General features: G+C 34.0%; 1 protein-coding gene across 1 annotated transcript in view; it reads right to left on the bottom strand.

The window, feature by feature from the left end:
• LOC110448590 (mitotic spindle assembly checkpoint protein MAD1-like) overlaps nucleotides 1–11,565 on the bottom strand; it is a 17,377-nt gene extending 5,812 nt beyond the window's left edge. The window contains exons 1-12 of the mRNA XM_021494922.1: nucleotides 11,405–11,565; nucleotides 10,058–10,234; nucleotides 9,197–9,354; nucleotides 8,283–8,465; nucleotides 7,386–7,510; nucleotides 6,390–6,471; nucleotides 4,842–4,972; nucleotides 4,144–4,258; nucleotides 3,512–3,570; nucleotides 2,309–2,395; nucleotides 2,001–2,145; nucleotides 715–912 (exon numbers count right to left, since the gene is read on the bottom strand). Of these exons, the coding sequence (XP_021350597.1) occupies nucleotides 715–912; nucleotides 2,001–2,145; nucleotides 2,309–2,395; nucleotides 3,512–3,570; nucleotides 4,144–4,258; nucleotides 4,842–4,972; nucleotides 6,390–6,471; nucleotides 7,386–7,510; nucleotides 8,283–8,465; nucleotides 9,197–9,354; nucleotides 10,058–10,226 (1,452 nt within the window). The 5' untranslated portion in view covers nucleotides 10,227–10,234; nucleotides 11,405–11,565. The remainder of the gene's footprint in view (nucleotides 1–714; nucleotides 913–2,000; nucleotides 2,146–2,308; nucleotides 2,396–3,511; nucleotides 3,571–4,143; nucleotides 4,259–4,841; nucleotides 4,973–6,389; nucleotides 6,472–7,385; nucleotides 7,511–8,282; nucleotides 8,466–9,196; nucleotides 9,355–10,057; nucleotides 10,235–11,404) is intronic.
• Nucleotides 11,566–12,272: the final 707 nt, after the last annotated feature.

The following is a 12,272-nucleotide window of genomic DNA, read 5'->3' as shown; positions in this document are numbered from 1 at the left end:
GGTCTTGAGAAGAAGATTTTTGAAATTTCAGTCAATTCAACCCTTTTTGGCCCCACCCATCAGCCCCTGGGGGTCAGTCAGGGCTCATAGGTGCATACTATCAAACTGCTACCTAATACTGATAATGCTAACCCAAATTGAATTACTTCCAATGGAAATTAAACAAATATTGGTCCAAAATGTGATTTCCCTATATAAACTATAGTAAAGTTTACCCCCTCCCCAGGGGGAAACGTGAGACCCAAGGGTCAAGAAATTCACAATTTCTGTTGACCTTTGTCCATGGAAGGTCCTTGCAAAATTTCATTGAAATTGGTTCAGGGGTTTTGGAGAGGAGGTCGAAAATGTAAATTGTTTACGGACGCACGACGGACGACGTCGGACAAAAGGCGATCGCAATAGGTCACTTGACTCAGGTGACCTAATTATATGTTAACTCATCCACCCCTGAAATTTCATAATGAACCTTTGAATTTGAAGAGTTCAATTGTGTCTTCAGGGGTGAATGAGTTCAGGGTGGACAGTTTTAAAAATCAGATTTGCCTGCCCTTCCTGATATTAAATCACTTTAAATAAGTGACAGGGGGTCTCTGAAAAAAATCCCTTTGATCCCTTCCATACAGTTATTCCTGGAAAATGTTTTCTTCAACTATGTTTTCTTCAACCATCGCTTTGACATTTCAGATTTTATTCATGTTAAACCTTTTCCTGTACCTTATGGCTACCCTGCATTTTGTAGTCAGTCAGCTTCTGTGTCAGTTTACTGATAGTAGCCTCCAGAGTCTCTGCCTGTTTCCTATAGCCATCGATGACTCCCTCCAGGTGCTGGACACGACTTGTGGTCAGTGACCCGATATTACTGGTCAGTTCACTCTCATAGGAATCTATGATCTGTTTGTACCCATCTCTTTCCTACAGAAAACAGCAATATGACAAAGTAAATATATATTTACTAGACAATCTATAATATTTATATATATTTATCTAAAATACACATTTCAAAGTCTTAAAATCTTATCATATCGACACCATTTTTTAGCAAAATGACTGCCCATCATATAGATGGGTAGGGTAATATTTTTCATCTTTTTCGCCCGCTGTAACGAGGACAAATTTCTCATTAACTCATTCACCCCGAAGACACATTTGAGCTCTTCCAATTCAAAGGTTGGAATGGTTCATTATGAAACTTCAGGGGTGAATGAGTTAAAGCAGAAGTGAACAGCATAATAAACATAGTAATTATGTGAAGGGTGAAATCAACATTGGGTACAAATTGATTTCAAGGTCAAAGGGCAAAAATGTCCCAGTATACAGTAAAACCTGTCTAATCTGACATCCTTAGGCACAACATACTTGTCAAGTTACACAGGATAGTGGTCACATTAGGTAGAAATGGCATTCTAACATAACAGTCAAGACAGGATGTCGAAATACTTCAGGGATCAGTTTGGAAACAATTTAACAGTATAGGAAATAAAATTGTTGGAATGTACCAAGATGGCATTCTTATATAACAGTTAAGAACGAAAAGCGTTTTATTGATATTACTGAAGGTAGAGATCAAAATGTAATACAATGTACTATCAAAAACATCCTTACACACTGTAACCTCTGCTATTAAATGTCAAACATGTACCAAACTTATGTTTTTCTTTTACAGAGATAGAGCTTCTCCCATGTAAGAAAGTGGCCCCTCTTTCATGCGTACCGTATATGTTGAAGATTGGGAATCACACCCTCAAGAGTTATGAATAGGGAGTAAAACCCTCGACAAATCCTCTTGAGGTGTAAAGGAGTGGAGAATAAAAGTCAACTGTCACCGTTAACTCACTGTTGTCAAAATCATACCATTAGTCAGAGACTACTATTGATGCAGCTACTGGCACTGGTATGAACTCCCGGCCATTACCTCCCACTATGTAGCATGCAGGGTTGAGTTAACATAGTCTGCATAGATATAATTTGGATAAAGCAGAAGATTTATCCGTGGGATGTACCTTAGAGAAGAGAAGAAGTTTGCGCTGGAAGCGTTTAAGCTGCTCCATGAGATGTTGTGATCTGATCTTGTCCTGATCGTGTTGTTTCTGTAATATCTCATACTTGTACTGTAGACATCTGCCGTTCTCCTCCTCTAGGTGGAAGCTACAAGACATTTTCTATATAAACCATTTTTATTCAAAAGAATTTAACAAAGACGTAGAAGTGATAATCACCAGTAATTACAATATGTAGCCATGTCTTTATTTCATCGAAGTACCAACACTGTGAAAAATTAATATATAACTTGTAAAACATGTGTACAGACCTGCTCTGCAGCTCGCCCTGTTTCTCCAGCAGTACAGCGTTCATCTCCTGTAGATGTGCTATCCTCTGACTCATCTGGGTCGGATTTCTGTCAATGAACAGTTAAAAAAAATCTTAATTTGATTTAGAAATACTTCACTGTGTGCTTCTGTTTTTATATATTTTCTGATTTTTTTAAGACCTTCAGCTAAAATATAAATTCAGTAAATGTACTGTCATATTTGACAAAGAACACTGATAAGTGATATTTTCAATCTACACTGAATGATAATAATAATATACAACATTTATATAGCGCCCTATATAATTTTGCAAACTTACTCTAAAGCGCTTTACAACATATGGATAATAGTAATGGTTATAATTCTGAAAAAAAAAATACAGATACAGATTTTTCCATCAACTGGAGTTGCCATCTGATAACCTAACCATAGAACATGGCTGGTATTAATGATGACAACCACTAGATTGGCAGAGTGATGCAAATTTTTTCAATGAAAGAGGCAAAATTGTATGACATCGACAGCAGTAGATGTGGTAATTGGTGTGTATGCAAATTCCAGGCTGTCACTTTATCAAGCCAACCACTTTTTTTCAATTTCCTTAATATGATCAAATGGAGTTATCATTAGATAACCTCACCAGAATATTATTCTGTAGTATGTAACAGGTTAGAGAAAAAATCTACACTCAACAACATTTTTATTTTTTTAGTTTTATTTTAATATCAAAAATCAAAATTAATTCCAAAGGAATGAAGAAAGCAATGGGTCTTCTTGCCCACAAGGTAATAACATCATTCAGAAATAATTTTACATTCACAAATAAATTTTCACTCGATACATTTATCTTGTTTAAACAAATGCCAAAGGCATCACATGTTCTGCTTGGAATAAACAGATATTTCAAGTTTAAACACAACTTAAATTTGCATAAAAATAAACAACTGTAGTCACACGATATAATAATGTCTACAACACTAGACCAATTACGGATTATTTGCCGTAAAGTGTCATCCAGGTCTTTGCCAATAGTGAAAATAAGGTATAGGTGTAAGGTATATTGTCATTATTGTGTATTATTGTATGATTGGCCTATTGGTGAGGATAAGGCATTTGTTTTTGTATTAATAGTTTTAGAAGTATGTCGTAAGTTTGTTATTTTATAACGAAATACACAGTTGCAACTAAAACCCTTCACTTACTGTATTCTCACTCCGTCACTATCTACAGACTCCCATTTCTCAAGACGATGCTTCATTTCCTGAAAGAATTATAGTAAATTTGATTTAAACATATTTTATTGCAGAAATTTGCAAATGGATTAGGCACAAGTTATTCCAGCTTATGAAGCCTTCTCCCAGATACATTTTATACAGTGTAAATGGCAACATCAATAGATTTTACACAAAAATATAAAAAAAAAAAAAAAGGAGAGAGAGAGAGAGAGAAAATAGAACCTCCCACTGTCTTTAATAAACCTCTGTACTGATTTGAATACCTGGATGTTTTCCCCAAGAGACAAATCTGAACTGCCATTTAATAGTAAGTCTAAGTTTATAATACCATATACAGATAATGTAAGTAATAACAATCGCCTTTCTCTTTCATATAGTAAATAGTAAATTCAGTACATTACATTTTCTACTATTCATGCTTTCATTTGGCATTTGTAGATTAAATGAATTTTTACTGAAATGGAAAGCATGCAAGTGTTACGACAATATCAACATCACTTTTGAAGATAACTTTTAAAATGAAAATAACCGCCAATTTTTTTTGTAAAGACCTCAAAAATGTCACAACAGGAAAGTACAATGAATAGAAAAACACTTACTGTATTTTCAACTTCCATTTTTGCAAACTCTTCTGTACGCTGTTCTAACCTTTCCAATTTCTTCTTCATACTTTCTGCTTGTTCTTTCAGTAAGAGGTTGTTTTCATTTGTACCCCTGATGGACACAGGTAGGAAAAAGACAATATATCATCCCAGAAAAATATATATAACTTACTTTCCTAACACACTTTTTGTGTTTTAATGTTTAATTAATGGAACCTATATATTTTACTGTTGTTAAGAACATGTGGAAATGTATACAAATCCACATCCATAAAAGGAAAAGCATTCCTACACTATATGAGATCATTTTTTTTTTATTATTAGACCACAATAGCTGATAAAAAGAAATGCAGCAGGCTTATTTCAGTGATTAATAGTCCTGGTAGAGCAAAACGCTCTTGAATATGAACTATGTCAGACTTGTTGTGGGTAAAACCCAAAATCTGAGGTCCATGTATCCTACTGGGTTATTTGAATTTCCTGCACTTTTAGCAGTTGACCTGCATAAGCCCTTAACCCACTCTAATATGTATGATTCAGATTTTGTTTTCTCTACACAAATACAAAACTTGTACGAGATATCACATGTTGTATCATATATCATATGAAATTTGTTTTACCCTACAATGAAATTTAAAATCACTTTTTGTTTTATTTCTGGCATTTAAAGAAAACTTGATAATTAAATCACTGACCTAAGATACTCGTTTTCCTCTCGAAGTTTCCTGACTTCCTTCTCCAAAGCTGGGAGAGAGATGATTTGACTTTTCATTGCCTGGGTCATTATAGCGTCCTCCGACATCCTACTCACCTGTTGTTCCAGCATCTGGGTACAACATTACAATAATTAATATGTACATATCATAGTAAACACATGTGCCCTATATTTGCTGTATATTTTATTCCATCTTACTCCAGCTGCCGGAATCATGTAACAGGTGTGATCAATTTTACCTTCTTGAAATCTTATATTTGAACATCTAGATATATATAAAATTTTGAAATAATTGAATTGATCAGACCTTTGATCAAGAGGTTCCAAAATCGCATTACATTGCAATATTTTGAGATGACACATTTGCATCAAATATTGAGTGTTCTTTTGTCAAATCATGTATTGGGTACAAAAATACAACCCCTTTTTTAAAAATAGATATATGTGTTATTTGGATAAACCACATATGCACATGGTGAGAAATGATTGTTGTTTATATTCAATTGAGTGAGTTTATTCTCAACTACATGTACCTGGGTCATCAATTCAATGTACTTTTAAAATATATCAATTGTCATACAATTGGACGTATCTTTACATGGATATAACGAAGACCTTGTTTATCTGGGCCCAGTTGTTCAAGAGGTGGTTAGCTTAAAAAAGTGTGCACTATACGCGAAAATTTACGGTAATCACAGTTTAACGATATTTTTTTCAACCTGAAATAATTTTGTCAATAAACAAGGTAAAATCTCACAATTTCACCTGTAAATACTTTTACTAAATATTTGGTATCTGGAGAGTTGTAACTAATTCAATGGTTGTGTTTAAAAGATATACAAAAATTAAGATTTGCACTAATCACCGATTATGCTTATCACCTTTTGAACAACTCGGCCCTGAAGTTTTACATGATCATAAAATCATAATGAATCTGACATACCAGTATTATAACATAGCTTGAATGTGTATTAACTTGTTTCGGGAAATTTTACACAGCTGTTTACAACACGTTTATGTATATTTCTGAATAATTTCACAGTTTTTTCCAAGACAACTTTCTTTCAGTCCTTTTTACAGACTTCTTACCTATACAGTGTATCTATATTTATTCTTTAAGAATAAATTTCAACAGCATTTCTTGACCAAGAATAACAAATCAGTTTCAATCTTGTTTGCCAAGTATATTCACCCTATATAAAAGCCAATCAAGCCAAACTGACTTTGAACTTAATTTCCCTTTACTCAACACGATACTGCCTTAGTCACTCAAGCTATAACTTAATTTGAGACTTCCTCATTGTGTTTGTAATATTCAGGCCTGGACAAGTGGGAAATAAAGGATGTTGAAAAAGGAGTTGGTTATACTGGAAATTGAAGACAAAAGAAAACCTAATCTTGTATATTAAATTAAAAAACTCGTAATGGTAGGGGGTGTGTTCAGACCGCAGACTTAAGAAGGCACATGGAAGTCAAGCATTGTAGAAGTAATTATCTATAACATTTAAATATTCAGTGAAATGCTTACCTTGATCTTGTGTTCAGCTTGCTGAGCAGTGTTTCTGTATTCCTCTAACTCCTTCAGCTCCAATGACAAATCAGCTGATCTCCTAAAATGGGTCATTTCATAAAAAAAATAAAAAAAATATAACTGCCTACCCTTATTAGGTTTGTTTAACACAAAACAGTTGTTGATTAATGGCTATGGGTAATGCAATGGGTAATGCAAAACCTGTCACCTACATCGGATAAATAAGTCATACATAATTGTTCTTTAAGATCACAATAAAACCTATGCAACCTATATTTAGCAGCTTGTAATGATGTTCAAGTTATGTCAGCTCCACCTTGGACTGGCTGTTGTATATACTGTTTATATCATTATTAGTTCTTCAGAAAACTAATTCAATAAAATTAATAAACTCTTGGTTGTGTAAAAATTCATAATATACCTGTTGCCATTTACTGTTTTCACAATTTATTATCAATTATTCGGAAATAACTTCATCACTTTTGGAATCATATACTTGTAAACAATTGATCTTGACATAAACAGGGAGTAAAGCTTTGATAATGCTTCAAAAACTTTAAACAACAGGGTTTTTTTCATACTTCACGTTTAATAACAGAAACATGTTTTCACAAAATATCACAAAAGTTTCAAACACTAGTTTACGGATCTATCAGAATCACTCAAAACTTCTACTTGCTTTCCAAGATAAGATCAGAAATATATTAATACTTCAAAATGACAATTACTGTTTCATCAATCAGTTTTTTTGTGTCATTTTTTTTCTTTCTCTTTTCGTTTTTTTATTTTTTTTATTCCAGAAGTTAGAAACAAAAATGCCTAGGTAAACAATCTAAACAACACTTTTTAAGTTATGATTTTCTTCCTTTGGAATTGTTTTTAGTTTTTATCAATCAATATGAATGTTTGATGGTACACATTTTCAAAATAACCTTATAAAACAATGTCTGTAACAAATGCAGTACGTTAGATATTTTCCCGTCTGTTACCTACTTTAACTGTAGTTGTAACTGTTCACTGGTTTGCTCCACCTCCACTTTGGCTTGCTGCGTTTCTGTCTGGCACTTCATCAGGTCATTTTGCAGCTCAAAGATTTTAGTTTTTGATGAATCTCTCAACTGCAGAGAAAAATTATTACAGACAAACTACATCAGAACTAGATAGGTAATATTTACATATAATTGTTAGACTTTAACACAATTCAGTCATACTTGTTTTCATGACTCTATAATTTTACTGCCCAAAGATTTCAATAAAACAAGTTGGAAATATGTCTGTGACTTTAATACATGTATGTTATCCTGATAAAACAAGTATTGTGTGGTACATGTGCTATTTCTATGGGCTCATAGACTCTTGCACACCTATGACCAAGTATTAAACAAAGCGTAGTAGAATTGAGTCATTTCGGTACATTTCGTATATAAAAACTAATTATACATACTTGCAGCGTAGCCGAATCGACATTGATTGGTGGACAATTTGTACATATTTTACACCTTTGTGTACAAATGCTTCACTGGACATTTGTCTGATGAAGACGACAGAGTACATACCTTACTAGTCATTGAAACATCACATATAAACACATTTTCTGGTTGTGCTACATGAATCTTTTCACAATCGAGACTTACCAACCTGAAGAAAATGTTTAGAAATACTATTTCTTTCTGTATTCATGCTACCAAACCTATCTATCATACAAGACTATTACAACAGAGTAATAATTTTTTTAAATCAGTTCCTCATTATTTGTTTGCCAACATAGATTATAGCTCTAGTCATGCCAGAGGAAACCTTTTAGTTATCAACCTTGAACTTTTCATCTAAACACTGACGGGACCACAGAAGTTAGTTTAACCATGCGAGGACTATTATAAAGGTTCTTGCCTGTTGTAGCATCTGCTGCTTCTGTACTTTCTCTTTCTGCTGGGCCAACATCTTCGCCTCAAACTCAGCATTCTTCTGCTTCAACTCCCCTCGGCAGGCCTCAAGTTCCTCCTTTAGATTTTTCTCCTTGTCAGACATGTACTTTAGTTTGGCTTTCAGTTCCTTCATCATTTCCTCCTCTCGCTGCAGATACAGAAAAATAAATATCTTGTCTTGTTATTTGGTTGGAAGACCAGTCATTATGACCTGTCAACGGACCTATATTTTGTATATGTTTGCAGAAAATGAAACAGTGACACTACAGATTATTTTTTTGATCAAACAAACCATTTGCCGGTCAGGTTCTGCAGGTGGTCACTATACATGTCATTATGTGATAAGCAGACTTGGGACTTTATCAAAATTGTCATTATAAGCAGCTGACCACCAGTCAAGTTTGACTGTATATAAATATGCTATAATGTTGACCTATATGTATGTCACCCTGGTAAAAAAAAATAGCCGCTTCCTTCCAACTCGGCTAGGGAGAATTTCTCTTTAGCTCATTTGGTAGGGTGTAAGCCGTAAGACTAGTAAACCAGGGGTCCCAGGTTCGACTCCTAGAGGAGGCATTAAAAAAATAATTACCTCTGTTACATATACATGTATTCTAAAAAAAAAATGCTGGTTCAAAATTGATGAATAGCCGTCTAATTTTGCTGGCAACCGGCTACTAATTGAAACACTGGCCACAGAAGATTTTTTTCTATCACAATATATATCAGAATAACATGAAGGATTTGTGTAATTCTGCTAAATAATAATTGGGTATTGTCAAATCACAAGTCCTTAAACAAATGAAAAAGACAGTAGATTACTAGAAACATCTTTAATATCAGTACAGTTTACGGCAATAGGCTTTTAACATGACTTACCTCCCTATCTCCTTTCATGTTACCAACATTCAAATCCATCTCAATTTTGGCCCTTTTACAAGATGTTCGCATATGATCAACCTCAGACTGCAGTTGTAAAATTTTGCTTTTAGAAGCAGCCATTTCAGCATCTTTCAATCTTCCTTCCTTTTCCCTGTCTTTGAAATAATCAAAAATATACAAAAAATATACATATTATACATGTCATCACATATATCTGTATCTTCATAAACCCTTACCAGTTCTGCAAGCTACCTTTTCCTCAAGAACTCCTTCTAAATTCCCACTGGTTTGACCACTAGTAAATTTCTGAAATTCTGCTTAACAGTAGCAAGCCAGAAGTCAGAACTGCACATTCCAATTTCAATTTATAATCAAAGCAATTCACATATTACCTCATACTTGGTATAAACATTCATTTCAACATATCCCGACCACAAAAGGCATTGCTGAATGTCATTAAGTGCCTCCACTAATAAAGAGTCAAATCCAGGATTTTTATTAGTCAAGCATTCCACTGATATAAAGGGAAATTTTCTCAAACTAAAACAACAGTTTTTATAAAAAATTCAAGTAGCAAACTAACTTATTAAAAGATAAACTCCAGCTCATCCATTCCAGAAGAAACGTTCTAGGTGATCCAACTTAAACTTGTTGGAATCAGGCAAAATACTGCAGTTCACACAGTGTTTAAATTTTGCATGGAAAACAATACAAATAATATCTTAGGATATCCCCTATTTATAGTTTTAGGTCAATCTGCTAACTTACCGTGAGTCAAAATGAAGTATAAGCTAAGTAAAGCACACATGAACAACCCTAGCTTAAACATTACATCTATACAGACAAAACTGCACATACCAAGCAGGACTTTGATGGACAGAGCTGACTGTGAGGATTGATTCAGGGACATATCTAGGCTGCGATCCAGATCAAACCGTGGAAGTCCTTGTCGACTTGTATTGGACAGAAAGCTGTCAAAGTCCCTCTTCATGCGGATTACTGCTGTGTTGTCTTCTGGCGTATCCATCTTGTAAACTGAAATTAAAAAGATTGAAAAAAATACTGATTTTTGTTTTAAAGTATATGTGGTGACTTTTTTGTAAGCAATGGAAAAGTCTGATCGTAGAAATCAAAGTTGGACAATTACTTTCCCTCTTACATAATATACATATATGATAAACTAAGTATGCATTATCGTGACAACATATATGACTCTTTTAAAATATTCCATTCAAAAGACATACGCTACAATTTTTTTAGAAGAAAAAACATGGCAAACGATTCGTTAGCCTTTTTTTTCAACAAAGTTAGGCCACAGCAAACATTAGCTGCGATAACCAGGTTGGGCACAACGGCGCATATGGGTAATAATCCTGCATTTGGGTAACAGTTACCCATTTGAGTAGCAATTTTATTACTGAAATGGGGAATAAAGTGAAATAAAAACACACAAAGTTCTTTTAAACACTTGGAGCAAAAAAGGGCGTCATTCTGGCAACTAAATCAAATAAATAACACAATGAAGTACATCTGTGCACAAAAAAAATTATCAATTCTGATGTCGGACTTTTTTTGAAAAGGACAAACCATATCACTGACTTTGTTCTCCATTGACTTCACATCCAGTACAAATGTGATAGGTGAGCATGATTTTTTATGTGTGCTATTTATAGCTACTCTACAACCCCCTATAATTAATGGAGGTGATACAATTTGTCTTTTTCACAAAAATTTAGACAATTGAATTTACATATTTTTGTACACAATTGTACCTCATTGTATTTTTTATTTGATTATGTTGAAAGAATGATGCCCTTTTTTGTTCATAATGAGCAAAAGAACTTTGTGTGTTTTTATTTCACTTTATTACCCATTTCAGTAATAAAATTATTACAGAAATGGGTAACAGTTACCCGAATGCATGATTATTATGCGCCGTTGTGTCCAACCTGATAACGTACAGCTTTCTGACTACGAGAGATTTTTTTATATATTGCGTCGTCAGAGCTACGAAGCGGTCCTATGCCAACTAATGGACAAAATCAAAAAGTGCCGGGCATGAATATTAGTACTGTACTGTGTAGGCCTACAAAAAGTAAACATGTGCACACCATTTGTTTACAACAACATATGACATGGGCCGGTGTAATAAATAGTGGGATATGCTTTGTTATTTAAACTATGACGTGAACTTGTTATACTAACACCTTATTATGTTGAGTTCGACCTGTCGTGCACCAGCTTACATAAACCTGTTGGGAAGATAAAAGGTTAGGTCAATGCATGGCTTGATAGCACCGGGTATCCCAACTTCTTGAAACACGGCGCCATTTTTGTTTCTGATTCAAGGGACGTAACTCAAACTCTGATCACAGGAACATTATAATTTGTTACAGCTATATTTGGACCTAAACTAAGACGTTCAGAGTAATTTTACATGTTTTAGGGGTTTAGATCGACTTTCGGTAAAAATGACACCCTCACTCAATGGTCATAGGTCCAAATATAGTTGTAACCAATTCTCAGATCCATGTGTCCCTGATTAGCGCGCAACAGCCGACCGTTATATGGAAATCACCTAAAAGGTGCATATAATTGTGGGTTCAGATAATGAGAAACTTTTAATTTGAATTGAAATATTTAATTGAAAAATTTACCAGGTGTTTTTTTCAATTTGTTATATATGTTCTTCTATGTACAGTTAGTACACAACGGATTTTAAGGATGATCTAATTCCATAGTACAACCGGCATACATTTGAACAGAGACGTATAAAGCCATATATATACGTCTCTGATTTGAAGAACCAGGACGTGTATTCGAGTAAATCCTTGCTGAAGTTAAAATATTCATTTGTTTGTATTTTCACATCGACATACATATACTTACTTTTTTTAAATAGGGGCTTCCTTACTTCGAATTTCTAGAGATTATTTTCAAACATAATGACACGACTAGTATATCTATCGCTAAGATCTCCTTACACCTCTAAAACAACGATTCCGACCCAGGACAGTTGTGAAACTTGCCAATACCACTGAACCCATCATCTAAACAACATACAAATGTATTA

The sequence above is a fragment of the Mizuhopecten yessoensis genome, unplaced genomic scaffold, assembly GCF_002113885.1.
Source record: "Mizuhopecten yessoensis strain PY_sf001 unplaced genomic scaffold, ASM211388v2 scaffold4121, whole genome shotgun sequence".
Classification (NCBI taxonomy): Eukaryota; Metazoa; Mollusca; class Bivalvia; order Pectinida; family Pectinidae; genus Mizuhopecten; species Mizuhopecten yessoensis.
This window is presented reverse-complemented; position numbering and strand designations above follow the sequence as displayed.